Source organism: Durio zibethinus, chromosome 18, assembly GCF_047325235.1.
Source record: "Durio zibethinus cultivar Kanyao isolate XHJ-2024 chromosome 18, ASM4732523v1, whole genome shotgun sequence".
In the NCBI taxonomy this organism is placed as follows: domain Eukaryota; kingdom Viridiplantae; phylum Streptophyta; class Magnoliopsida; order Malvales; family Malvaceae; genus Durio; species Durio zibethinus.
The window spans coordinates 9,079,534-9,106,063 of NC_143179.1; the positions used below are offsets into that span (position 1 = coordinate 9,079,534).

Genomic DNA, 26,530 nt, shown 5'->3' on the forward strand with positions numbered 1-26,530 from the left:
AAACTTTCTTTTAAAATAAAAAAAAATCTTTCTGCTATTAAAAAAATAAAACTTGTTATTATTTTATTCAATGATGATTAATATATTTTTAGTTAAATTTATAACTAAAATTTAATAATTTTAAATTAAATATAAAAATTAATTAAAAATAAAAATAATTTAAATAAATATTATCCATAAATTTAATTAAAAATACATTTATCATTTTTAAATAAAATAATGAAAACTTTATTATTATTTTTAAGTAGCGATAGAGGATCCTTTCAAAAACAAATCACACTTTCAATGTATATAAAAAAAGTAACTCTAAATTTAATTTACAAAAAAAAAAAAAAGCCCTTTTCGAAGCCGGCTTTAATGCAAGCAAAGCTGAAGCAGTGTTGGTGTCGATACCCGATAGTCCTCGCAAACTCCTCCTCCTCAACTTTCTCAGATCCGTTTCTCTTTCGCTTCGACGGATAGAGAGAAACCGATACAGCTCATTCCTCAATCGCCATAGCCATTAGCCATGGCGATTAGGTCTTTTCTTATTCTTTTTCTTCTCTTCTTTCTCTCTTCTCTACATCCCATCCTTTCTCTTTACGAAGACCAAGTAGGCCTCATGGACTGGTAATCTCTACTTTCTCACTTCAAATTCACAATTACCAATTATCGCTATCGTCACTTCATTCTAATCGGTTGTTTAATCTCAGGCATGAACAGTACATTGGGAAAGTGAAGCAAGCAGTGTTCCACACTCATAAAACTGGTCGAAAACGAGTCGTGGTATCCACTGAAGAGAACGTTATAGCTTCACTTGATCTCCGCCATGGCGAGATTTGTAAGTTCAACCAAATTCAATGACTAATTATTGAATTTTATTGTATTTTATATTAATTTTTTTTTTTTTCAATTTTGTTTCAATTTCTTCTACATTCTTCTTGGATTTATGATCGGTTGTTTTGTGCAGTTTGGAGACATGTGCTTGGGCCAACTGATGTTATTGACGGAATTGATGTTGCTCTTGGAAAATGTAAGTATGCCCATATCCGTTTTAATTTAAAAGAAAATGGGTTTAGTTTTAAATCTTGAGTTGATTTTTGATTGTTAGATTAATTGTATTACTTGATTTAGCTTCCAACTTTTGTTTGATTAAGTTTTGAATAAATTTATTATTGCAGATGTAATTACCCTCTCATCGGGAGGAAGTGTTTTAAGAGCATGGAACCTTCCTGATGGGCAGATGGTGTGGGAATCTACTCTTCAGGGTCCAAAGCACTCAAAATCATTGTTATTAGTTCCGGTTAGCATCAGAATCTTTCCAATTAACATTCTTTTCCACTCCAATCTTTTTGACACAGAGTCTGTTTTCAGTGGATCGTGGTTTCTGTAATTTGGATCTTGCCATGCTATATTTGTTGTTCTGTTGTACAATCAAGATCACTCTAATCAAATTTGCATCGAAAAGATTTTTAGTTGTCTATAGCACATACAATAGAACAAGGCTAAGTCATTTACAGAAGTGTGCTTTCTGAAACATTTCTTTTTGTTGTAGCTTTTGTCTTCTGGAAAACTTCTTGTCCTGGCTTTTGACAGGCCTTTAAAGCTCTATTTTGTAATGTAAATAGAAATTATATACTTCATTCTCCAATTCTAAAAGCCTATTTGATTGACTACATCAATTTTTGCAGACAAATTTGAAGATTGAAAAGGATAATGTAGTCCTTGTTTTTAGCTATGGCCGTCTCAATGCTGTTTCTTGCACAGATGGCGAGGTTCTTTGGAAGAAGGATTTTGAAGCAGAAAGGTAAGTCCAAATCAAAAGTTTTAAATGTCAATAGCTTCCCCCTCCACCCACCCCCTTTGAAAATAACGCTATCATTGATGTATTATATTTCCATGCCACTTGCAGCCTTGAGGTTCAGCAGGTAATTCAGTGTCCTAGCAGTGATTTAGTATACATTGTAGGTTTTGCTGCTTCATCCCAGTTTGAGATGTATCAAATAGATGCCAGTAATGGAGAGTTGTTGAAGCATGAAAGTGCAGCCTTTTCTGGTGGGTTTTTGGGAGAAGTTTCACTAGTTTCTAGTGAGACAATTGTGGCTCTAGATTCCACAGGATCAATTTTGCTAACAATAAGTTTCCGCAATGGAAAAATTAGTTTTCAACAGATACCCATTTCAAATCTTGTTGAGGATTCTTTGGGACCAGCTGTAATAATACCTTCTTCAGTTACAGGAATATTTGCAATTAAAATGAATGCAATTACTATGTTTATTAGAGTGATGGGTGAAGGAAAGTTGGAAGTGGTGGAAAAAACAAATCATGAAACATCCGTTAGTGATGCTCTCCCAATCTCTGAGGGCCAACAAGCATTTGCATTGATTCAACATGCAGGCAGTGAGATTCATCTCACAGTGAAGCTTGCACATGATTGGGATGGTAATTTGCTTAAAGAAAGCATTAAGATGGACCAGCAACGAGGGCTTGTCCACAGGGTTTTCATAAATAATTATATCCGAACTGATAGGTCTTATGGATTTCGGGTGTTGATTGTGATGGAAGATCATTCATTGTTGTTATTACAACAAGGTGCGATTGTCTGGAGCAGGGAAGATGGTCTGGCATCAATAATTGATGTAACAACTTCAGAACTCCCTGTGGAAAAGGATGGTGTATCGGTTGCAAAAGTGGAGCACAACCTCTTTGAATGGCTTAAGGTATGGAATATGAATCTTTTAAGATGATTTCAAGAATGTTATGATGTTTTCATTGAAAAGCACATTTGTTTTTCACTTTTTAACTGAAGGCAACTCTAGACTGCATGGTATGTAACTCTTTTCATTGCTTTTAGCATGCTAATAGACAATCAATTATTGACTTTGTTTCTGATACATGTTGAACTATCGTATGTATGAAGTCTTTAATGTGGTTCTGAAATTAGAAAGATTATGGACAAAGATGTCTGAGCTTACTTGTTTTATGTGTATTAACCATAGAGTTTGCTAAATGGTTTTGAACTTTTTGAATGGTACTATGTTATGTTAGTTTTAGAAGTATGAACTTCCTACTGTCAAAGCATCCATAAATGTATTCATTATTTGAAAATGGACTTGAAGATGCATTTCTTTGGTTAAACCCTCTCTAACAATATGGTTATGACAAGATGCTCTTTTTTTTTCTTGAGGGACATATGCTGAAACTCAAGGGAACACTAATGCTTGCAAGCCCTGAGGATATAGCAGCCATACAAAGTATGAGGTTAAAAAGTTCTGAGAAGAGCAAAATGACCCGAGACCACAATGGCTTCCGGAAGCTGCTCATAGCACTAACAAAGGCAGGGAAGCTTTTTGCCTTGCATACTGGAGATGGACACATTGTCTGGTCTCACTTGTTACAGTCTCTACACAAATCAGAGGCGTGTCAACATCCGATAGGACTAAACCTGTATCAGTGGCAGGTTCCCCATCATCATGCAATGGATGAAAATCCATCTGTGCTTGTAGTTAGCAAGTGTGGTCCAAGTTCAGATACATCAGGTGTACTTTCTTTTATTGACACTTATACAGGAAAGGAACTTAGCTCTTTAACTCTTGTACATTCCATTGTACAAGTTATTCCACTGCCATATACAGATTCAACAGAACAGAGACTCCATCTGCTAATCGATGCTGATAAGCATGCACATTTGTATCCCAAAACTCCTGAGGCTATTGATATTTTCCAACATGAGTTTTCTAACATATACTGGTACTCAGTTGAGGATGATAACGGCATCATCAAGGGGCATGTTTTGAAAAGCAAGTGCACTGGCGAAGTGGCTGATGAGTTCTGCTTTGACACTAGGGAATTGTGGTCAATCGTGTTCCCCTCAGAATCAGAAATGATCATTGCATCTGTCACAAGAAAATCGAATGAGGTAAAGCATTTTGTCTCCTCCCCCATGGTTTTTCTCAATTACTTCTGCTTATTTGTCAACCATCATGGTGATCTTAGGAAGAAATATCAATACTTAGTTAATCTGTATCACATTATTGCATGAAGTGACTGTTCTCATGAGTTACTCTTTCGGTTATGCACTTCTCAACCCAAGACTTAATAGTCATTGCATGATACTTGCTTCTTCATTCTTCTTTTTTTTTTTTTTTTTTGTTATTGACTTCTTAGAAACCAATTATATATGATTTCATTGTCCTTTAGTGTCATGTGGTTAATGGGTGCTATGGAAGATAGGCAAATATGATTAATTCCCAGTTGTGCTTGTTCTTCTGTGTATTTTAAATGCTTATTGGTGCCTTGTTCAAATGCTGCATATATAAACCATATTGAATGCTTTGTGATTTGAGTTTTACAGGTGGTACATACTCAATCGAAGGTTATAGCAGACCAGGATGTGATGTATAAATATATATCAAGAAACCTACTTTTTGTGGCAACTGTTGCTCCCAAAGCCAGTGGTAAAATTGGATGTGTTACACCAGAAGAATCGTGGTTGGTTGTATATCTTATTGACACTGTAACAGGTCGTATATTGCACCGGGTGACTCATCATGGTTCACAGGGCCCTGTCCATGCTGTAAGTTGTCATTTATTTTCTCCTGTGTCATAAGCAGCTATGAAAGGGATGCAATTGATAATGCTTTTTGTTTCTTGTAGGTTTTTAGTGAGAACTGGGTTGTCTATCACTACTTCAATCTTAGAGCACACAGATATGAGATGTCTGTCATTGAAATTTATGACCAGTCTCGGGCTGTAAGTGGACGAACTTGAATTGTTTATGTTCAGTTGCCTCTATCTTCAATTCTGTTAAATTTATCTTTTCCAACTTAAATATTATCCACAGGACAACAAAGATTTTTGGAAGCTTGTTCTTGGAAAGCACAACCTTACTTCGCCAATTTCTTCATATTCTCAACCAGAGGTCATAACAAAATCACAGTCCTACTTTTTCACCCATTCTTTGAAAGCTATAGCAGTGACATCAACAGCAAAGGGTATAACTTCAAAGCAGCTTCTCATTGGTACAGTTGGTGATCAGGTTCGTTAAAATTTTCAGAGAGCTAAATCATGGAGTTGTCTTCACTGCTGCTTTATAGTTGTTCATCTTTTCTATTTAAAGAGTTAAGAGTTATACTATTTTCTACAAATAATTGCATTGTATGGTACTTATGTCTGTGGCATGATTTTAACCATGTTTTCCAGGTTTTGGCACTTGATAAGCGTTTCCTGGATCCCCGTCGATCAGTTAACCCCACACAAGCAGAGAAAGAAGAAGGCATTATACCACTAACAGATTCATTGCCAATAATTCCTCAGGTTAGTGTCCTTATGTTCTGTCACCCTGACCGGCTTATTCTTTGTTTCTTTTTTCTCATATATATGTTAGTTGGTAGTGTCATTACCTTCTTGAGAAATACTGTTTTATTGAGATGCTTCTTTAGTATGCATGCAAGCATGCACTAAGGACATATGAATATGCTGAACTGGCCAACCATGAGCAGTTTCTGGATTTAATCATTCTCTCTCTCTCTGAGGGGTGGGGGGGTTGGGGAAAGGGATTGGTCAAGTACCATAACTGATGGCTGTTCATGAATTGTTTACAGTCCTATGTTACACATTCTCTTAAAGTGGAAGGTCTTCGGGGTGTAATAACTGTGCTTGCCAAGCTGGAATCAACAACCCTTGTCTTTGCTTATGGAGTGGACCTATTTTTTACGCAGCTTGCACCTTCAAGGACATATGATTCACTCACAGAAGATTTTAGTTATGCCCTACTTCTCATTACAATCGTGGCGCTTGTAGCTGCAATCTTTGTAACGTGGATTTTGTCTGAGAAGAAAGAACTACAAGAGAAGTGGAGATAAGTAAGTCTCTGCTTACTACAATTTTCCCTTTTTTTTAGATTACAGATGCTTTATGAGTTCAATTAGATTAGGAGGTTCCTTCCTGACTTGTAATCCTTCTAAAGTTTGTAGCATTTCTCGCCGTAATGTCATTTTTATAGATATTTTGTTGTTATTGAAGGCTGAAGCCCTCAAGACTCGTGGGCTACAATGTCTCAACATGGTTCCCATCTCATCGACTCTAGAAGTTAGTTTTCTAATTGGCCATCATGTAATCATTCACAAAGGCCGGGCGTTGTCCATTTATCTTCCACATTTTCCAACCCAAAATCCCCTCAGATTTCAGACTACTTACCCATTTTTCTTCCATGAAATTTGAATCCTTCCCCAGCAAAGAAGTTAAAAAAAAATTGTCCTAACAGCTAGGCTGTTACAGTGTTTTTACTGTTACACTGTCAAGCACATGGGTAAGCCGCATGTATCCATGATCCATCAAAGGCTTCAAAAGAAAAGAAGTAAAAAGGATGAAGATCGAAGACTACAAACGTCCATCAAATAGTCTTCTATTCAACCAAAGTTGAAAGTGACATTAATCACGCATCTTTCAATCAGGATTGTCCCGTTCGCCACCAGCTTAGTCCCCAACTAAACGACGACATGTCCTGAACGTCCTCTGTTATTTCTGCTTCCCTGACACTCTGTCCCGTGCCACTTCTGCAACTGCTCAGTTCACCCATACTCTCGCAGTTGGATTATTGCATGCACCCTGTGACTCTACCACGGCTCTCTCGCTCACTTTTCCCATTACCTCAACTTCACCAAAAGAAAGAAACAAAACAAAAAAAAAAGGCCTTTGCTCCCTCCTCTCAACTTAAAGCCACTCATCCAAAAGACTAAACTTAGCCTGAAACGAGCATGAAAACTAATCAACACCACCCAAAACTAAAAACGCACCCACGTTCACTCTTCTCATGCGGCTTTTTCCGAAACTGCACACAATCCACCCTCAGCCCCACCACTCCTCACTCTCCTTCCCTGCCGCTTTCTTCCTCCGAACCACCACCTTCCTCTCCACCTCCTTCATCAGCGCTGCTTTACCCTTCTCCTCCTCCTCCTCCTCCGCCTCCCCCTCCACCACCAAAGAACTCATTGCACCAACGCCCAGAATCATCCTCTTCCTCCTCTTCTTCCTCCGCTTCCCATAGCTTCACTCAATGGAAATTCCCCATCCCCACTTCCCCTCTCCACCAAAACCAGCCTCAATCTACTCCTCTTTTTCAACCACTGCCGCCGCTCTCTCCGCCAGTTTCCTCTGCCAATCTTCAAGAACTCTTCCACATCGCCGAGCTTCAGCTCAGTACGGGTTCGCAGTCCGAACAACTGGCTGCCCTCCAGCTTTTAGAACGCTCTCTCGTACCCAACCCTCCGTCCGATCCGATTTGCCCGCCTGAATTGATGCGTGGGATCGTTTCCCATTTAAAAAACAAAGCAGGGGTAAAACCAGCTACTAAAATTCTACTAGCATTATGTTTAGCGGAAGGCAACCGCCACATAGCTGTGGAGGCGGGAGCTGTGGGTGCAGTGGTGGAGGTGGCCGCGGAGCTGGAAGGAGCAGCAGCGGAGAGAGCGTTGGCGGCGCTCGAGCTCATGTGCACGGTGCCCGAAGGAGCAGCAGAAGTGAGGACCCACGCGCTTGCAGTGCCCGTTATGGTGTCTGTTATGGGGCGGTTGGCGGGAAGAGGGAGGGAATATGCAATAAGTGTGATTTCCGTGATCTATGGAGGTGGATGCGGTGCAGGTGGCGATGGTGGTGAGGAAGAACATGAGGAGGATATGGCGCCTGCTCCACCGGAGGAGGTTGCGCGGGCGGTGGCGTTAGCGTTGCAAGGGGAGTGTACAGCTAGGGGGCGGAGGAAAGGGGCCCAGCTTTTGAAGACGCTTCAGGAGTACGGACGGCTGGATTTAACCCAAGATGGGGATGATGGTTTCTGATTTGTCCATCATTTGGGGTGGTTTCAATCACGTGATTTTACCATTCTACGTTTGATTTCACCACTCTGGTTAAGCAAGCTACCAAAATCCCACGTTTATAGATGATGTAATTAATTTAGGGTCCCGTTTTATGATTAAATGTTTAAATATCTTATGATATATTTGCGTGGTAGAAATTTGCATTCAAATGAACTTTAAAACGTAAAAAGCTAGCTTAGCTGGTTCAATTTAGATTTTTATTGTTATTTTCTTGTTTCTTTATCTAGTTATGCTCTCAATTTCCTTTCCTCCATGAGGTAAGATGTTAGAACAAAGTAATCTTAGAATAATGAGTCTAGCTCTAATCCCATGATCTGGCAATTTGTGGGTTGGATGTCAAATTTCTTTGTTATGTTTTCCTTTTTGGGTGGATGTGAAGAAATCTGAGACGTAGGGTTGCCGTGAATGTCAGATTCATGTGTGATGGGGCTGCAATTCAGACTGCCGAGTTGCATGCCGGGCCCTGGAGTTGTTGCATTGCAGGGCTGGAATCAGTCTGGACTATTTACAAACCTCTCTTTGAGGAAAGGGCAACATTCTCAGTTAAGATTGCTACCCACAAACGATTTAAGTTATTTCATTTCCATTTCCCCTTTTGAGATATCTTTGCTTTCAATGTCAAGGGCTGCTTTCAATGTCAAGGGCTAGAGGTTAATACTTGTATGATTTAACCATTTGAAGTTAAAATCCTCTCATTTTGTTGCAAAGTTACGGCTTGGTTTTTTCTTTCCTCCTTTTAGGCGAGAGTGATAATCCAATTATTATCAACCCCAACACCCCCCCCCCCCCCCCCAAAAATGCTTTCTCTTGTAAGGGGGTCAAGTGTCACGGACCTAAGAGGGAGTCTTGAATCCCACATCGAACATAATAGGAAGGTTATTGGGGTATAAAAGGGTTCACATCATCTCTGCCTTGTGAGGCGCCTTTTGTAGGATAAAACCGTGAGGTCAGGGGGCTAGAGCGGATAATACCTCACAAGGGTGTGAATCGTGGCAGGAAGGCTGATCTGGGACGTCGAAAGGGTGAATGTCCGGCTCTCGGAGCCGCTCGGGTTCGGAGCTTGAGTCTCGACCCGTGACAAGTGGTATCAGAGCTAGCCCTAAACCGTTCGATCAACGCCAAGCACCTCAAGGGAGGTAGGCAGGGTGGCCAACCTCCGTGACGTCATTATCAACAGAAAAAGAACTTTCTTTATTGACAGAAACAGAAGATGAACAGACAATAGATACACTCAAATCATTATCAACAGAAAAAGAACTTTCTTTATTGACAGAAACAGAAGATGAACAGGGAAATATCGATTCCGAGGATCGAGTCAAAATTTTGAAATTTTTATGCAATATAGTTATAACTAATCCCGACAATCAAACAATTATAAAAAAATCTAATGGAATAAAAGAAATAAGTAAAGAAGTTCTTCGATGGTCATACAAACTACTTGACATTTTCGAACAACACCATAGAGGAGGCGAGGGGTGAATGTCCGGCTCTCGGAGCCGCTCGGGTTCGGAGCTTGAGTCTCGACCCGTGACAAGTGGTATCAGAGCTAGTCCTAAACCGTTCGATCAACGCCAAGCACCTCAAGGGAGGTAGACAGGGTGGCCAACCTCCGTGACGAGGACGTCACGAGGTTGGGTGCGGGAGAATGTCACAGACCTAATGGGGAGTCCTGAATCTCACATCGAACATAATAGGAAGGTCACTGGGGTATAAAAGGGTTCACATTATCTCCGCCTTGTGAGGCCAGAGCGGACAATACCTCACAAGGGACTGATCTGGGACGTCGGAAGGGTGAATGTCCGGGTCTCAAAGCCGCGCGGGTTCGAAGTTTGAGTCTCGACCCGTGACACAAGCACCAGCTTGTTCTACCCTTCCTATTGTATAGCATAGCTCAGCTTGAGAATGAGGGATGATAAATCTACTCGAAACCATTGGATTCTGAGTTCTGACCCAATTCTCTCATATTGGTTTTTTTTTAAATATAATTTTAGGTCGGATTAAATTTTTTTTTTTTTTCAAAATTGAGATTAGGTTTAACTTGGTTTTAGGTAAATCTATTGATTCGATATATATATATATATATATATATAATTTATTTATATATTATATTAACAAAATTATTATTTAATATTTTAATATAAAATATTAAAGTTATGTTTGGTATATAAAATTATAGATAAAATAAAATAATAATCATCATATATTATATTTGATCTATATTTAAAAAAAATGATAGGATTACTAGGAGAATTAGTTATTTTTTTGGTTTATAATGATTCAATTCTTTTAAAATAAAAAAAAAATTATTTTTAATTCATGATATTAAATTTACATGTATTATTATATCTTTAAAAATTACATTAATAATTTAAATTATATAATTTTTTTAAAAAATAATTTTATCAAATTAATAAATTATCTTATCTTAATTCTTATATATATCAAACATAATATAAAATAATATTATTTAATTTTATTTTATTTATAATATTATTTTCTCTTATCGTACCGCATCTTATCCATCAAATACATCATAACTTATAAAAATACTATATTAAATGATAAGTCTAGTGGCTGCGTCTTATTGGAAGGGTTTGAGCGTAGCTGGGCTGATTAAGCACCGGGGCGCATGGGAGTTCATGGTGGGGTAACGGAGGAGCTGTCCGTGATCATGTAATCTGAAGGGTAAGCAAAAATAAGCCAAATTGCACCTCAAGATCAACTTCTGAATGCAGCAAAAGTTTCATTAGGACTTTTGGGGTTGATCTCGAAGGTGAGCAAAAGTTTAAACTCTCTCCGGAGCGCGGATTTAAGAGAAGCATAACATATAATCACACAAGGGATACTCTGACTGAAAATGAACTCCTAGAACATGCCAAGAAATCTGAATTTGCAGACAGCCAATGGTATCCATCAAGACATACAGCTGTGTATAGATATGACAGCAGAGTTGCCGTGGATACCCCTGGGGATGGAATAAATGATTATATTGATTTGCAACCAAATTCTAAATTGTTCTCTCAATCAGTCAGAGCAACAGGTAATTGACCTCACATGTAAGTCTGCTGCTAGAAGTAATAATTAATGCATAAATATTGAACATTTTGCAGAAAAAGCATTCGAGAGTGCCAGAAATGTCAGTGAACAATATTCGCTGGAGTTACCATTATGGAACAGAAGAAACTGGTTGCCAATGGGTTGAAGAGCCATGGCCTGCATTTCATAGGGTGCCCAGTTGTGGGTCCCCAAGGAAAGATGCAGACATATCTGGTTCTTGTTTGTATTCATCCACAGTTGATAGTACATGTTCTTGGGATCCAAGAATTATTAATGGATTTCCGTTTTTTGAGTCAAGTTCAATAATTAGTGCTGCAAATTTTGGGCTTTGGGGACGTCATCCGAAATGTGAAAAGACCAAGGGACCTAAACCCAGAAAACTTTTGTGGGTTGGATCTCTATTCCGGGTTTCTGTTGCGTTGCATCAAGGCTTCAAAGGCATATCTATGCCAACCTGAGGACTCTGTAGTTGTTGATTTCAACTATTGTTGTGCTGATGATGGTTCCACAACCAAGATGTAATGGAAGAAGTTGAGCAAATGGCATTCTTCAAATATGGGGGTAGGCCACACTGGGGCAAGAACAGGAACCTGGCATTCTTGAATGTGCAAACTAAGTATCCCAAGTCCCAACTACTATGAGTTTTGCAGCAAAGCAAATGGACCCACAAAACATGTTCTCAAGCGAATAGTCGGGCGAGATTTTCTTCCTAAAAAAGGTGTTAAAAAAAGTGATGGATGTGCCTTAGAAGGGCTGTGCATATTCTCAGAAGATAGCTATTGCTGTTCAATCAAAGGGCATCTTTGCAAACAAGGTCTCGTTTCCAATGAAGCAAGAGTCTGCCGATATTCCCCATCCTCCATTGTCTAATAATTAATACCTTTCTGCAAATTTTATAATAATAATAAATCTGTTATTTTCCGATGTCCATCGAAGAGATTGACAAATAGAATGGCGTGGATTTTAGAGTATGTTCGTTTTTTTTTCCCCAAAATGCAGTTTGAAGCTATCTTTGTCTTTCTTTGCTTCCCTTTTTTTGGACAAGGGATAACTCTTGGACATGGCAATATTCCTGCTTAATTTACATTTTGTGAAATTAATTACTATGACCTGTTGAAAAACAACCCTAAAATGGCGGTTTTCTTTTGCTTTATTTTGTTGTTGTTTTATTTTCCTATGCTTACTATTAAAGTATTAATAGAGTAAATTAGATTATATATATAGGGTAGTATATATGAATTATGAACGTTAAAATAGTGGAATGGTATTATAAATCAGAGTTCATATTGTTAGAATTGTCGTGTGAGTACTCCTTAATATATATATATATATATATATATATGTTTTAATTTCCGTGACCATGTACAAATTCAATTGATTATAGAAAAACCAATTATTAATTAAAGAAATAAAAAAATAATGACAAAGAAAATTATATAACAACATAAGAAAACATCCCCCAGTTATCCCCCTAAAACAAACACGATCGCCTTATTTTTTCCATCCTATTTCTGTTAATATATCTTCTTTTTTTTTTTTTCTTTTTCAACACTTTCAAAATTGAATGAATCATTAATTTCCGGGTTTCATTTTTCCACGAAATTTGCATGAGAACGAGAATCAAGAGCCGGGCTAATTATGGTTATAGCTTATAAGGGTGCTAACTGCTGCTAAAAGAAGCGAGCTCATGCAGCAATGGTCACCACCACACTAATACTCCGATCAAAGGGCCGTTCATTACAGCAACAAGAGTTACTGTGCTGTGTGATCCCAGCATTCTTGGACCACTTCACCGCCCAGCTCCTCGAATCAGATCATTGGCGAGGCTACCGTTCATGCGGCTAGCACTAACCACTAAGCCGCTGCATGCTAGTATCTCATATTGCGTGCATTACAGATATAAAGCTAGACTGTGCAAAACCCACTCGTTCTCTCTAATGGTTCAGACTTCAGTGCGAATGTTGTTACATGAAAGAGGCACCTTATTCATGCCCTGGCTGCTGGTACAAGTTTTTCAACATATATATTTGCTTTGCTCCCTGAACCTGATCCAAAGGGAAAGTAATTGCAAGGGTCGGTTTGATGACGTGGCTTCTGATTGCTGGTTGACCAGTTGTTTCTTTTTAATTTGTAGCTATGATATAGGCCTGCGCATTTGACCTAAACAAAGCTCAAAACATTCATGCAGTTTGAGGGGATGAAGGCCACGACCCACGAGCGAGGTGAATGAATTACTAGTCATATATATCCACTTTTTTTGGGTGTTGTTTTGTTTCTGGTCTGCTGTTGACAGGCACAGCACAGCAGCCTATAGTAGTAGTAGCATATATAGGATAGAGCCAACCTGCAGATAGGAAGGCAAGGGTAACGATATTTTCTTGGCCAACTGCAACGTCCTAAGTTGCCAAAGTACGCATTTGTATAAACTACTACTCCAGCAATTATAATCCAAAAAAAAAGCCTATAACACATTTAAGGGGCATTCAAATAGAATACTAGCAGTAGTTATTATATATAGATTTATAGAACACATGATAAAGATGTTGAGATCTGAAATGAGAGGGGAAGACCCACAATATGTGTCATTCTTTTAACCCTGCAAATAAGCTGATTTAATATTAATGAATGAGAAATGAGAAATGAAAAAGAATTGAAGAGAAAATCACTACTACAGTAGAGATTCAGACGAGAGTTAATTTGCATCCATCGATTATCTTGGTTACTATTGAATTATTAATATTTAGTTTCTGCAACCATTATTTTAGTAGGTGGTAAAATCTTTAGTTTCATGCTTAATAACTAATAGTATCATCGTGACAATTGTTTCAGTCATAGTTTGAACTTTGAAGTGATGGTCAAGTTTTTACTCTTGCAAGTGCTCGAGTACCAGTTCAGGACTTGAGAGCGGCCACTGCTCACGTCAAAATGATACGCTCTTTCAGTTAGGTGATTATCTAAAGGATTTTGCCTCATCATAGCAAGACTCGTGCTAGATATGCACTCTATAGCATATATCCCTCTGAAACATCTGAATAGCCATAGTTTCTCCAATTTAGTAATCAACAAGGAGAGAACCACAAAAGAAAAACAAAAACAATAAAACCAGTAACATACTATATTACAGGAAAAGATATTTCTGCTTTCAGTGAATAGGTATGGTATCCAATAGGATTCAGAGGATACCATCTCTGTTTATCTCTCACTCTCTTTCCAAATCTTAAGAGCTATAAATTACAATTGAATAATCAATAACAATCAGATATTCCTCTAGGGCTCTTCAGAGTTATGCTTCATAACATATATAGTGGCTAATTGCCTATTCTCTGATTCCACTCCCACCAGCTGCTCAATTATGGAGCATAGACCAAATTATTTAAGTAACAAACAAGCCCTTTTGAGTACTAATAAGGGCATTGTTTTGGTTTTACAAACCGTTGTCCAGGAAAACACAGGCATACAACACCGAATAAGTACAGTTGATATGCAAGGGTGGTTGTGCAGGGGTCGAGGCTGAGGCATATGCAAATATTTACAGGCCTTAACATGCAGCAAACATTTTTTTTCATGTTCTCAGGCTTGGCAATGGAAAATGGCAAAGCAAGTAGAACATTTTTAGTTCGAGAATAAAAATCAACTTGTGCAAAATATAACTGGTTTGATGCCTGACACTTCATAAAGCTTCTAAGCTTTTCTTCTTTTGTGGAATCAAGGAAGGTGCTTCAGATTTTGCCTGCTGAAAATTAGACAAGTCAAATACTGATTGAAGAATTCCAGAAAAGGAAGTGCAATTGCTTGGTGTTTGGAAGAGATTAATTTGAACCCAAAATGAAGATGGAAGGGGTTCTGAAAAGCTACCAGCATATATAATGATAACAGTTTCACGAAGATCAATTTCGTGAATGCTCTTTTCTAACAGTAGGCTTCCTCTGACGCTTGTGGCCAACCAATTTTCTACAGCCAGATGAGGGAGCTTCCCTTCCAAATTTCAGGTCTTCACCTCCAATCATGTAAATGTTTCCTGCCGCAGGCACAGTAAAATCAGCAGGATTTCTGTTAGTGCAGCAGATTTTGTTCTCTGAACCATTTTTCGGATGGAAAAGGGTGCCACTCATAGTCCGAGCATCCTGCTTCTGTTTTGTTGCACTCTCTATTGCATGAATCTGAATCGGAAACATCGTAAAGTCTGAAGTGCCAAGCACCAGTTTTGGCATGCTATGAACAGGAATGGATCCACAAGTTATGTTTAAGCCACTACTTGAAGATAAGGTTTTTTGTGATCTGTGGTTTCTATTCTGCCTCTGTGAGTCTGAGAATTTTTTCTTTTCTTTCTCTCTAGACTTGAGTGAAAATTGACCCATAATATCAGTTGCCTTCTTGAAAGCTTTATCATGCTGGAATGAAGAAGTCGAAGGACCAACTGGTGGAGTGGCCGACATACATTCACAGAAACTCTCAGGTAGGTGGCCTTTACCATAACAATCATAGGATGGATGTTTCATTGAATTGTTCCTATATCCCCCAGATGGCAGGCTTGACAACTCATTAGAGCGATGACCATGAAGAAAGGAAGTTTTTTTAACAAATCTTTGGTTTCCATCCACATTAACTGGTGCACCTGACTGTAACCCTGCATCCATAAGGCTGAGTAGATGCATCGCTGGTATAGTTTCATTAGAATACAGATCTAACGACCCCATCCCATTATGTTTGCAAGCAATTGGGTAATCTGTATGTGTCCGTCCAAGGACTTCAGAATCAAACTTTCTACTATGCTTTTCAAAGTTTGAAGCCAGATTTGAGAAGTTCCTATCATCTCCACTCATATTTCCCTTAGGCAGACTGCAGGGAAAATGTGAAATTACATCTACATTTGCCCCCTTATCTGCATGCTTCTTAGGGATGCCATTTAGATAGGAAATGTTTTTTGGTATTGTGGATGGCCATAGATGAGCGGCTTCTTTATACTGCTGTGGAGCACTCTGGCATGTGTTACAAACTCCCAATGCCTGCACGCTAATGTGAGAGGACCTCTGGCCAACCATGTTCCCGATCCACTGGCAATTTTGAGCACTGTTTTGCCTGCTGGAATTGGTAGCAGAAAATTGGAGTCCATTTAGAGGCTTCTCTCTACATAAAGGAAAACGTTGAAAGCCAGCAGGGGAATAACTTTGTTCCAAATGGCTCATATTACACCGGTTTCCGTCCATGTGAGAGAAATAATCAACTGACTTTTGAATGGATCTCACATTATCACCCATTACAATTTTGCCAATTCTTCCGTTTTTAGCTCGGGGTTTTGGTTTATGAGTGGTTGCATGAAACAGGCTCATCTCTTCATTTCCATATACTTTATTAAGATCCACCCTCTGATAATTTCTGGCGTTGTTGGTTGTTTCTGATAGCTGTTTATCAATTTCAGTATCTGGAAGACACCTTTCATACTGATTCTTTGCCATGAGTTCAACGATTTCCATGGGTATGTCATCTAAAGCTCCTTGCTCAGAGGCCATTTCAGCTCGTTGATCGTAATGTTTCCTAGCAACTGTTGAATGGTCCTGAAGATCCACAGTTTTCCCATTGTTGCTTGTACCACTGAAATCCTGCAAAAGAAAACAGATAAAGAGAGGAAAAATCAGCTCTCAATTTGACAGAAATCAAAACATGGAAATAAAGATGCATCAATTAGCTGAATTATTCCTAATTACTAGTGAAACATAGGGAAACATCTGCCATAAAGGTTAGCTATGTTTTCAGGTATAGGTTAACCTACTCATAACCGTGAATTTCACTGGATTGCTTATGTTAATCAATGCTACATGTATATGTAGTCTTCAAAATTATGAATGAGAATGTTAGTACCTAAGTTTGCAGATATAAGATGACATAAGCTTATATCAGAAACACAATAGTCATTAATGTCTAAACAAATTCCAAGAGAGATTTATATTTTTGTGCAATGACTAAGGATGGCATTAAACAGAAGCTGTTTCAAAGTCTAACCAAGATAGGGATGATTTCATACCTAATCTTTCCACATACTTGTCCTGATAAAACCTCAAGGTTGGAATAAGAAAAAGACAATACCTTCGCTTTTCCATAAATACAAGTACAAAAGTATAGCAGAGTTCTCAACTATGTGAACCTATTTTCTCCAAAAATAAAGATATATATACTTTTTAAGTGATTCTTATATGTCCTCCCACAGAATTACATCATCGAGGCAATAGTGTCTTACCTATGTTTGATTTAATAGCTTATCTTCCTATTCATTATTAGAAATTAAAGTTTTTATAACCAGTTGTGGAAAAGGGAATGTTTCTGCCTCAAAAGCCACAATAATTTAATCTGAAAGTTCCAGAATTTTACTCTGAACATTAACCATAACTTTAAGAATTCATGTATACGTAAAATGTAAAAACAATCTTATTACAAACTTAGTTACAGAGGAAGAAAACCAAATTTTGGGGAATTCACAAAATCTCCTGCCACAATTATCTTGTGCATTTTTTTTTTCCTTTTAAAAGCTAGTTCATTAACTGGGGTGACAAAAGGAAAGCTCATACCATTTGCTGAATCAGAGAACAACTCCCAACTTCAGCACGAGAGCTGTGCTTTTGCTTCTCATTCAGTAATGGTATTCCGTATATAGTTTGGTTACTGTTGAGACCAACATGCATTTCCTTCCAAAGATAGGCATCCAGTTGAGATTTAGAATAAAAACTACAGTCTCCAACATAATTCATCTTTAGATCTTTCCTCCCAATCTCATAGTCACTGAGAACACGCCCTTGCCAAGGCAATTGAGATGGTAGCCCATCTCTGATTGGTGTAATATATTTTCCATCATATGTTTTAGCAGGCAAGCAATTATTAAGTGAAAATTGCAGTCCTTTTTCAGCTGATGCATCCTTGGTTACTATAAGTGGAACAGCAACGGACCCACTTTGTCTTATTTCTAAATCCTTCCTTGAAGCCAGACCTTCTCTGAGAATGCCATTGTTCCAAGTAATTGAAGAAGCAAACCCATCATGATCTTGATGCACCTTGCTCTTTTTCTTCAATAAATTAGATTTTTTCTCTGCCTTTTGGGAAGATTCAGGAGAGGAACCCAACCCACTGCCTGCAGATACATCATTTGATTTGTACAAAACAATATCAGTGGCATTGTTCTTAGTGGTATCTCCAGGCTTTTTCTGTCTTTCCTTCTGCAGATTTTCTCGAGACAAGGACAAACATTTATCAAAATTCTGGGTCTTTTTATTTTTCTTCTTTCCTATAATAGGACTTTTATCAACTTTAAAGTTTAACAAATGGCTCTTTCCAGCAGTTTGTGAGCCACTTCCATTAACTGTACCTTCTGAATCAAAACTTGCAATTCCATCAGCAGTTTCAACACCTCTTTTGAAGGTCCTAAGATTTTTATGCCCAATATATGGAGAGCTCATTTCCCCCGGTCTCCATTCTTCATGCTGTGGCAACTTTCTTTTCCTACTATGAGCCAAACTGCTCATAACATTTCCTGGGAAATTGACTTGACCTTGGGGAGCGGATACTAAATCTATGCCTATAGATGCATCAGGAATGGCACTGGAAGGAGAATCTTCTGTACTTGTGACATCAGTTTTTTCATCTCCATTTTCACCCAGCAATTCAGTCAGCAGACGTACCTTAGGGGTTTTTCTTCGATGCATGCTGCTTGCACTTCTATGCAATTTCTCAGCACTTTCAGCTGATGCATAATCAAAATCATCTAATTCCAATGAAGGATGTTCAGCTGTACGAGTCTTGATAGAATCAGGAACCCCATTAACTACACTGGCTATCCCATAAGAACCACCAGCTTTCACAAACTCCATCTGCTGATCAGAGGCAGAATCATGTTTTCCTGTTTGACATCTATCAGTGGCATCCTTAACCGAGCACTTCGGGTTTGATTCAGGAAGCTTAACACCAGCAATGTCATTATCTTTTATATCGGGCTTATGAAGTTGCAGAGAAGCCACTGTTGCAGAAATCAGAAGCATTGTTATTGCAACAACTGCAGTTCTAGTTTCAGTTGCAAAGCAGGAAAATGGTTAAGCTTTTTTAGCTGGTCTTTTATTCATAGTAGACATACCTTTATCATCTATATGAAGTGATTGCTGCATAAGGTTAGAAATAACTTCTATTCCAGCATAATTTGAAACATGGATGTCCTTATTAATGTTATTTGCCAAGACATCGCCTTGACCTGGAAAAATCACCAAAACAATTAATGTTCTAACATAGTGGTAATCACATTAAAATAGTTGAGCAAGGATGGAAATTTACCTATGATTGGCATATTTTCAATTTCAGCTGCTTTTCCACTTTTATCACTAAATAAAGGATGATAGTCACTGCTATTGACATTCACACAAGCATTAGCATCAAGTTTTCTTGATTCAACATTAATCTTTCCAGCCCACTGCAAATCTGATAACCACATCACAGCACCACCATGGGATGACAAATGGGGACAAGAGCCAAAGGATTTCAATTTGCTACTAATATTAGCAACAGTTCTTTCTTCATTTACACTACCTTCAGCCCCATTTTCCTGCTGGCAGTTTTGGCAACACCACCATCTGAACTTCGGAACAAGTAAAGGAGGAAGCTTACAGTTTTGTTCTTCAGATATATTCTGGTCTCCAATATCTAATGCAAATGGCCAACATTTCTTCCAGTCCTTGTTGCGCATCTCAGATGCATATCCACTGCATTTAAAACAAAGGGAATTTATAAGGAAGACTTCCAAACATGAACATTAAGGTACTACATATAGCAAGTCTGGAAGTAATGCTGACAGAACTATATATCAGCATAAGCCATTGATACATAAAAAATGTCACAATAAATTTCCCTCAATATCTAACTTTAATCCCTTTATTAGATTCCAGTACATGACTTAGCAGTTTAGTATCCTCTCCTATGTCATGGAGATATGGTCCTAGCAGCCACTAGGTTAGTCCCATTCCATCTCAAACATTATGCTAATTATAAAGAATAAAATACTACAGCAGATGCTACTATTTACAAGTAGAAGATCCAAAACCAAAAAATTCTGATCCTATTCTCAAAAATATAGTATCTATAAAATGGGGCAAAAAACTCGTGCACACACAAACAAGCATATGATGAAGTTTATGAGGAAGCATGAACAACAGAAAGAAAGAAGATAATTCATTTTAATAAGTCCTGTTCTGATAAATAATTTAAAAGCCACTCATTTATAATAACGAAGTAAGCCTGTAGGTGCAGTACCTTCATGAAACAAATGATTTGACTAAGGAAACATATCTCTCTCAAATACGTATACACTTACAGCATATAGCCCCACATTCAAACAGACACCATACCAGACACCCATTTTCAACAGCATTTGTAATATAGAGAGGCTGAGGAAGTTCAAAAAATTTACAGGAGCACTTATCAATAATAAGGATCATAGCTTACCGAATGGAAAAATGCTCACACTTCCCAGTATCAATGTCATCATTAGCATTGATGAGATCTATAGATATTGAGTCAATCATTAGCGGTGATTCCACAGTCTTGGCAACAAGATCAGAACTGCAACTCTGATGAGTTTCCTTGACTGCAATAGTACTCCCCATGATATGAGTAACTAATTAACACCACCAATGTGCAAAAATAAGATATCCAATGTGCATAGGTTTACAATATGTAGTAACATTGTAACCATATCCATATGCTATGTGATCAATGTACGTGCATAAGAATCTAAGATATTAAATATATTGAAAGAACTTAAGCACACATTTCATTCATAATTCCTATAAAATTCAAAATGAAAAAACATAGTCATAGTAAAATAGATATACTAAAACAGATGAGAAGCTGGAAAGCCCCTATATTTGATGATTTATCACATAAAATAATAACTGATAGCAGTAGAAAAGTGAATACTATTCAAAGGGAACAAAATTGGAAACCCTAAATCCAATGAAATCAAACATAAAGATGTTTTCAGTAACTATATTGATGTTTCAATAACACCCTAATAAATTATATAGCAAAATCCATTCATTTATAATACAAAGTAAATCATGAAATAACACCGATAAGGTAAACAACATGTTAGGGTTTTATCAGATAATTAGAACTAATAAAGTTCGCATTCAGAAGAATAGTTTTGTTATCTCCCCTATACCAAAGAAATAATCCACTCTAAAACTCACCTCCAAAACCTTCAGAATTAGATGGTAAAATAATTCACATCAATTCACAAAATGAAAATTTTTCTAGGGTTTCATCAGTTCCAAATTCACAAGCCACTGAACAGTAAACACCATTTCTAACACCAGAAAACCCATCAAAAAGGACACATAAAAGATCCACAAAAGTGAATAGATTAACTCATAAAGCAACACCCAGATGTCAAAATGTTAATAAAAGGCTGACTTAACGTACTAAACACAGTAACTAATCCCAAATAACTGAACTAAACAAGCTCCGGCCTAGCTTAAACTCACATTAATGAAAACAATACCACTCAAAAACAAAAGAAACCCAGTGCTTTAAATTGTAATTAGATTAGAAAAACATACCTGTATTTGAGTTAGCTATCTGTTAAGACAATCTAAAACAAACCCAGCTTCGATTCTTCACGGCCAGTCCATAAAATGGTATCCAAAGAAAGAATATTGAACTAACAAGAAGAAGATTCAATCCTTTTGGGGAGATCTGAAGCTGGTTGTGTAGAATTTGAGTGCGAAGTTTGGAGCAACCCTAACTTAACAAGGAGAGGTTTTTCGATCCATTTAGAAAGAGAGAAGAGAGAGTAGATAGAAAAGTTTTTTTCTTTTGTCCTTGAAAGGAGGGTCTTTGTTGCTTCATTAAAATCATCTGCAAAAAAAGACAGGTATATTTAAAAAAAAAAAAAAAAAAGACACGACCATGTCCATGTCATAACATTAGACTAAGCGAGTAAGCATAGAGAGAGAGAGAAGGTTAAGAGAGAGAAAATTGATGTGACGAAAAGAACCAATGGTTTTAGTACACGTGGAAGGAAGGTGCGGTTCTTATCACAATCATTATGGGTGTTGTGTCTTAAAAGAGAAACCCTAGAGGGAATAGTAAGAGCACTACTCTCACGCGTTGCTTGCACGCTCCTCTTCCCAGCATCAAACTTTAAAGAGTTATGGAGTCATTATCGCATCATGAGGTCTCAAAGATGCTTTTCACTTAAACAACCTACGGGTGGAGCGTATGTAAACGCTCCAATTGGGAGCGTGGATAAGTTTGAAATGAAACCCTAAGCCTAAGGTTTAATTTGCTTTTATTTCTGTCATGTAATGAAATGTGTAACCCTAGCTAGTCCATTTTCATAATAAACATATATCTAACCCTAACCCTGGCCTAGTTAACTAGTCAGCAAATTGAGAGGTGGGGGTGGTGAGGATGGGGTTCACGTTCACATGGATTTGGGTTTGGGGGCACATTCACAATTAGCTTCCAATCATGAAAATATATATCCCATCCTTTTGGGGGGCATCTTTGCTTTTATTCCACCTTTGAATCTCACCCCACCTTTCACCTAAATTGGATTGATGCTTTAAACTTACAATCTCCTTATAATAAATTCTTTTATTATCTACATAAGCTATAGCCGATAATGTTTTAGCCAAATGATAGATTCTTTACTTGTAGAATAGGGAGAAGTTCATCCATGGGTGGATTGGGGTTTAAGGTAGTAAGAAGGAGGGGAAAAAATACCCTAGTAAATATAAGTGAAAACAGAAGATTACTTTTGTTAATTATGACATGTTGGCTGAGAAAAAAATTGAGAAGCTTTACTTATAGAGTGTCCAAATATGCATATGATGATGCTATATTTCTCCCCCACATTCCAAAGTCCCTGCCAATTGGTTTATCGGATGCTTGTGAATGTGGTCTTTTTTCTTCATTTAATCTCGTGTTTTTTCTTAGTTTTTTAAAACAACAAGAAGATTAGTAAGATATTTGGAGTTCCTGGTATAGTTAGTTCAATAATCGTGTGGTGGCACAGCTAGCACCTGTTCTCATAGAAAGAGTAAAGCTAGCTAAAAGAAGCCATGCATATGACTTGGATTGACAAAATCATATCAACCATATGTTTTCCTACTGCTGCTTTCTACAACTCACTTTCAGGTTGAAAAAAAATCAGGGCCGGCAGCCATTGTTTTCGACTAATAATGAATGTTTTCTAAATGGGTTTTGCAACTCTTTTTTATATTATATTGTAGTAATTAGTAAGGACTTATTTTAAAATTGTATAGTAGAAATTAAGGCAACAATAATAGAGAAGAAGTGGGTGGCTAAGGTGGATTCAGTACAGTACCCTTTTCATATATATTGGACAGCTTGGATATTCCAGTTTCCCTGTCTGGATCCAGGGGACAATGAACCCAAAGATATTTGTGTTGAATTTGGCAAAAATATGTCATCGATCGATCTTGAGGATTTGTTGGGTATAATGACTGAAAGGGATACATCATCGATCCTCTTACGGAGAGGGCCCTCCTTGTAATGTTCTGCTTCTGCCATCGTAGGCATAGATCCACCACACACATCCAATAAAAAAAAAGACAAAAAAAATGTTTCCAAGGTAAGTGTTTCATTAGATGACCAAAGTTCACCAGCTTTCTGTTCCTGAAATTTCTCATATATGGCTCATGGTGTTGCAGTTAAGAAATGCTAATTTATGACTCAGAAATCTCACCTGGGATTTTGGGTAAGAAACCATAAACTTCAACCAACCTTGTTGAATGTTGAAAATGCCACAAAACCTGCAGAAATGCTGTTCTAAAAAATTTTCTAGATATCTGGATTTATATCAATTTACAGGAACAATGTGGAACGGTGTTGCTATATATATTTATAATCTGGGTAAGAACCAGCACACAGAAGGCTCATCAATCAGAGAGGGTTACGTTAGCTGATATATAAAGGGAAACTAGACCAGACCTTGTAAACTAACTAAAGAAAAAGGGCTAATTAAACCTCTTCACGCTGGAAAATGGAAATTGTTCGGGAGCATTATTTTTTTGAAAACGCTTTGGGACAAAGCCCAAAACTTTTTTCTGTGCTCAAAAAGTTTGTTTCAGTTCGAAGTTGAAATAATTCTCCAAAACCCAATTAGTACATATATATGATGATTTCGTACTATATATATTGTCAGATGAATCTACTCATTTTTCCACTAAATCTATTGCATGTATATATATATATATATATATTCTTCTTATGTTTATATATCTTGTGCTAATATTGGTTATACTTTTGATTAAGCTTAGAAACTGAGTTTCATAGCTTTCTGCCAATTCCGGGTAGTTTGTATTCTTTTATGCATAACACTTGTATTACCATATATAGTAAGAATGTACTAGACAAGTTTTACAGTACTACTAGTATTAATTTATACATACTCAACCCACAAATTCTTTTTTTTAATTTGAAATTATTTAAAATTAAACTTTAATCATTAAAATAAAAAAGTAATTATTTTCATGATAAATCACGTCAAGCAATCCAACTCCCAAATTCAACACTAATAATTATATTATAATTAATCAATCACATTCTAAAATTATATAATTAAGATTTATCAAAATATTATATGAAATTTACTCGTGAACTTTTACATAATTATTGATTATAATTGAACAACTATAATATTATAATAATAAAAATTGCATTAGAATGCTTATGTACTGAAATAAGGTGGCATATTACTTGCTTTACTTCTCCAATATTTAATTAAGAACATAGAGCAAGAAAGATTCCAAATTAAATATAAGGGGAAAAAAATAGCCCCACAAGACTTACTGAGCATAGATTTTACCGTACAAGAAGATAGATAATCACATGGCTACGCTGTTTTGTTGCATACATATGTACAAAGAGAAAGATTGGATTGTGATCAGACAGCTGCTATAGCATAGATGTCACTTCGCCAGACCAAATTATATTAATAATAATTATTAATAAAAATAGAGATTTGGTTTTCTTTTTTCTTTCCAAAAAATTTTTTTTTTGATGTTTAAAAATATTATTACCATATATTTGCTTTTAATAAAAACCAAACCAGGCTGTAAACTTCAGATTTCAGGAGTGGTACTCATCAAAGATCCTGGGCCATTAAATTCAGATTCTTTTCAAAGTAGAAGATCACATTTAAAAAAAAAAAAATTGAATGATTTTTTATATAAAAAATAAATAAATTTTTGTTTAAATTTTTAATTTGATTGAATAGTTAAAATGAAAAGGTTAAGAAAGTAGTAAATTATTTAGTGAAAATCTATTTTTTTGAAAATTTTTAATAATTTAAATATTATCCGTTATTAATTAAGAGATAAGGAACATCTCAAGTGTCATTATATATATATATTATATGTCATAGTCATACTAACTTTAATAAAATAATTTTTTTAAGTAATTAATAAATATTGGCTATAAATTTAGGCAATATAAAAGAAATTTTAGATAAGTTACCTCTATTTGGTAGGAAAAAAAAAGAGAAAAAAAAATAGTTGAGTTACAAAATAATACATATCATAGTAGGTAACTCAATCATTATATTAATTTTTTTTTTTCATTTCTCTTTTTTTTTTTTATTGAATATGGGATAAAATATGGAAATAGTGAGATTCCTACTCTTATTGTATGTATATTTTTAAGTCTTCTTAATCACTGGGTTAAAAAAAAAAAAAAAAAACAGAAGATTTTCTACTTTCTTTCCTTATCATCAAAGAAACTTTTGGGGTTTTTTTTTTTTTTAAATCCAATCTTACTGTAATTAATATGAAAGTAATATCCATTAACTAAGTCAATTAACGTTAACTTCTATAAGGTTAATGGACGATTGCATTAATTTGAAAAGTCGGATTAATGGTGTTGGTAGACATTGGTTAAGGATAATTAAATTATTATTTTTAAAAAGTTTTTGCATTTAATGTATTATTTTCACAAAATTTAAGATAAAATAATACATTAATTACAATTTTCATTTCTTAAATATCACCTTAACCAATGTAATTAAGCACTGATTAACATTTTTTCAAATTAAAAATATTTTCTATTATGGGGGATCAATACGTGGACAAATTGCCCTTTAAATGAGTTTATTTACCAATTGCTTACCAACTTATATGTTATTGCTAGCGTCCACATCACGCTTTACACATCAGCAACTTTTACCCGGGAGGGGTATACTTTTTCCCTCACTCTCTTGTTTTTTTTTTTTTTTTTACATTTTCTTAGTCATTTACTTACTAATAATTAAAATTATGTACATTTCATATTTATTATTTCTTTAAGGTGTGTCGTGTACGGAAGTATATTATTTATAAATTTTTTTATTATAATGTTATAATTATCTAATTAAAATAAATATTTATATAAAAATTTATTACTTATAAATATAAATTTCATATAAAATTTAAATAAATTTTATATAATTTTAAATTGTTATTAATTAATTATATTATAATTATTGTTAGTAATACGAACACGTAATGAGATATCTTTGTCTCAGTAGGTGACATTTTTAAAATAATCAATTCCGAAAATTTTAATGTATACAAAGTAAATGTGTTCTA

At 36.3% G+C, this 26,530-nt stretch overlaps 3 protein-coding genes and 1 pseudogene across 15 annotated transcripts; 3 read left to right on the forward strand and 1 right to left on the reverse strand.

The window, feature by feature from the left end:
• Positions 1 to 385: 385 nt before the first annotated feature.
• On the forward strand, positions 386 to 8,557 carry LOC111299318 (uncharacterized). Of its 4 annotated transcripts, none has more exons than XM_089747344.1 (13): positions 386 to 609; positions 693 to 820; positions 950 to 1,012; positions 1,161 to 1,282; positions 1,671 to 1,786; positions 1,892 to 2,699; positions 3,146 to 3,898; positions 4,334 to 4,555; positions 4,636 to 4,731; positions 4,823 to 5,017; positions 5,182 to 5,295; positions 5,583 to 5,843; positions 8,266 to 8,557. In XM_089747344.1, the coding sequence occupies exons 1-12, from the start codon at positions 509 to 511 to the stop codon at positions 5,841 to 5,843; spliced, it is 2,979 nt and encodes a 992-aa protein (XP_089603470.1). In that variant the 5' UTR covers positions 386 to 508; the 3' UTR covers positions 8,266 to 8,557. The 4 variants fall into 4 exon arrangements, with proteins under 4 accessions (XP_089603470.1, XP_089603472.1, XP_022750173.2 ...); XM_089747346.1 differs by having other exon boundaries at positions 3,167 to 3,898; XM_022894438.2 differs by lacking the exon at positions 8,266 to 8,557 and adding an exon at positions 6,004 to 6,241.
• Positions 6,391 to 8,064, forward strand: LOC111299320 (ARM repeat superfamily protein). Its single transcript, XM_022894440.2, has one exon. It carries the CDS (start codon positions 6,738 to 6,740, stop codon positions 7,812 to 7,814), a length of 1,077 nt encoding a protein of 358 aa, XP_022750175.2. The 5' UTR covers positions 6,391 to 6,737; the 3' UTR covers positions 7,815 to 8,064.
• A 1,737-nt stretch (positions 8,558 to 10,294) lies between the features above and the next one.
• On the forward strand, positions 10,295 to 11,929 carry LOC111300899 (L-gulonolactone oxidase 3-like; annotated as a pseudogene). The gene is made up of 2 exons (XR_016329772.1): positions 10,295 to 10,893; positions 10,964 to 11,929. The product of XR_016329772.1 is annotated as an L-gulonolactone oxidase 3-like (transcript).
• Positions 11,930 to 13,933: 2,004 nt separating this feature from the next.
• LOC111299321 (protein EMBRYONIC FLOWER 1-like) lies at positions 13,934 to 21,763 on the reverse strand. 9 transcript variants are annotated; one of them, XM_089747342.1, is made up of 8 exons: positions 21,500 to 21,763; positions 20,385 to 20,526; positions 19,473 to 19,645; positions 19,221 to 19,364; positions 19,027 to 19,140; positions 17,474 to 18,912; positions 14,766 to 16,510; positions 13,934 to 14,640 (listed from the first exon to the last, which is right to left on the reverse strand). In XM_089747342.1, exons 2-7 carry the CDS (start codon positions 20,462 to 20,464, stop codon positions 14,798 to 14,800), a joined length of 3,663 nt encoding a protein of 1,220 aa, XP_089603468.1. In that variant the 5' UTR covers positions 20,465 to 20,526; positions 21,500 to 21,763; the 3' UTR covers positions 13,934 to 14,640; positions 14,766 to 14,797. The 9 variants fall into 9 exon arrangements, with proteins under 9 accessions (XP_089603468.1, XP_089603469.1, XP_089603467.1 ...); XM_089747343.1 differs by having other exon boundaries at positions 13,934 to 14,643; XM_089747341.1 differs by having other exon boundaries at positions 20,385 to 20,556.
• Positions 21,764 to 26,530: the final 4,767 nt, after the last annotated feature.

Excerpts from the sequence above, each read along its gene's own strand:
- LOC111299320 (XM_022894440.2), top strand. The coding sequence starts at position 6,738 with ATGAAAACTAATCAACACCACCCAAAACTAAAAACGCACCCACGTTCA.
- LOC111299318 (XM_089747344.1), top strand. The coding sequence starts at position 509 with ATGGCGATTAGGTCTTTTCTTATTCTTTTTCTTCTCTTCTTTCTCTCT. Across the intron at positions 821-949 it reads TCTCCGCCATGGCGAGATTT|TTTGGAGACATGTGCTTGGG; the intron begins GTAAGTTCAACC and ends TGTTTTGTGCAG. Across the intron at positions 4,732-4,822 it reads TTTATGACCAGTCTCGGGCT|GACAACAAAGATTTTTGGAA; the intron begins GTAAGTGGACGA and ends TATTATCCACAG.
- LOC111299321 (XM_022894443.2), bottom strand. The coding sequence starts at position 20,545 with ATGGGGAGTACTATTGCAGTCAAGGAAACTCATCAGAGTTGCAGTTCT. Across the intron at positions 18,913-19,026 it reads ACTTCATATAGATGATAAAG|TGGCTTCTCTGCAACTTCAT; the intron begins GTATGTCTACTA and ends TTTCTGCAACAG. Across the intron at positions 16,511-17,473 it reads GTTCTCTGATTCAGCAAATG|GATTTCAGTGGTACAAGCAA; the intron begins GTATGAGCTTTC and ends TTTCTTTTGCAG.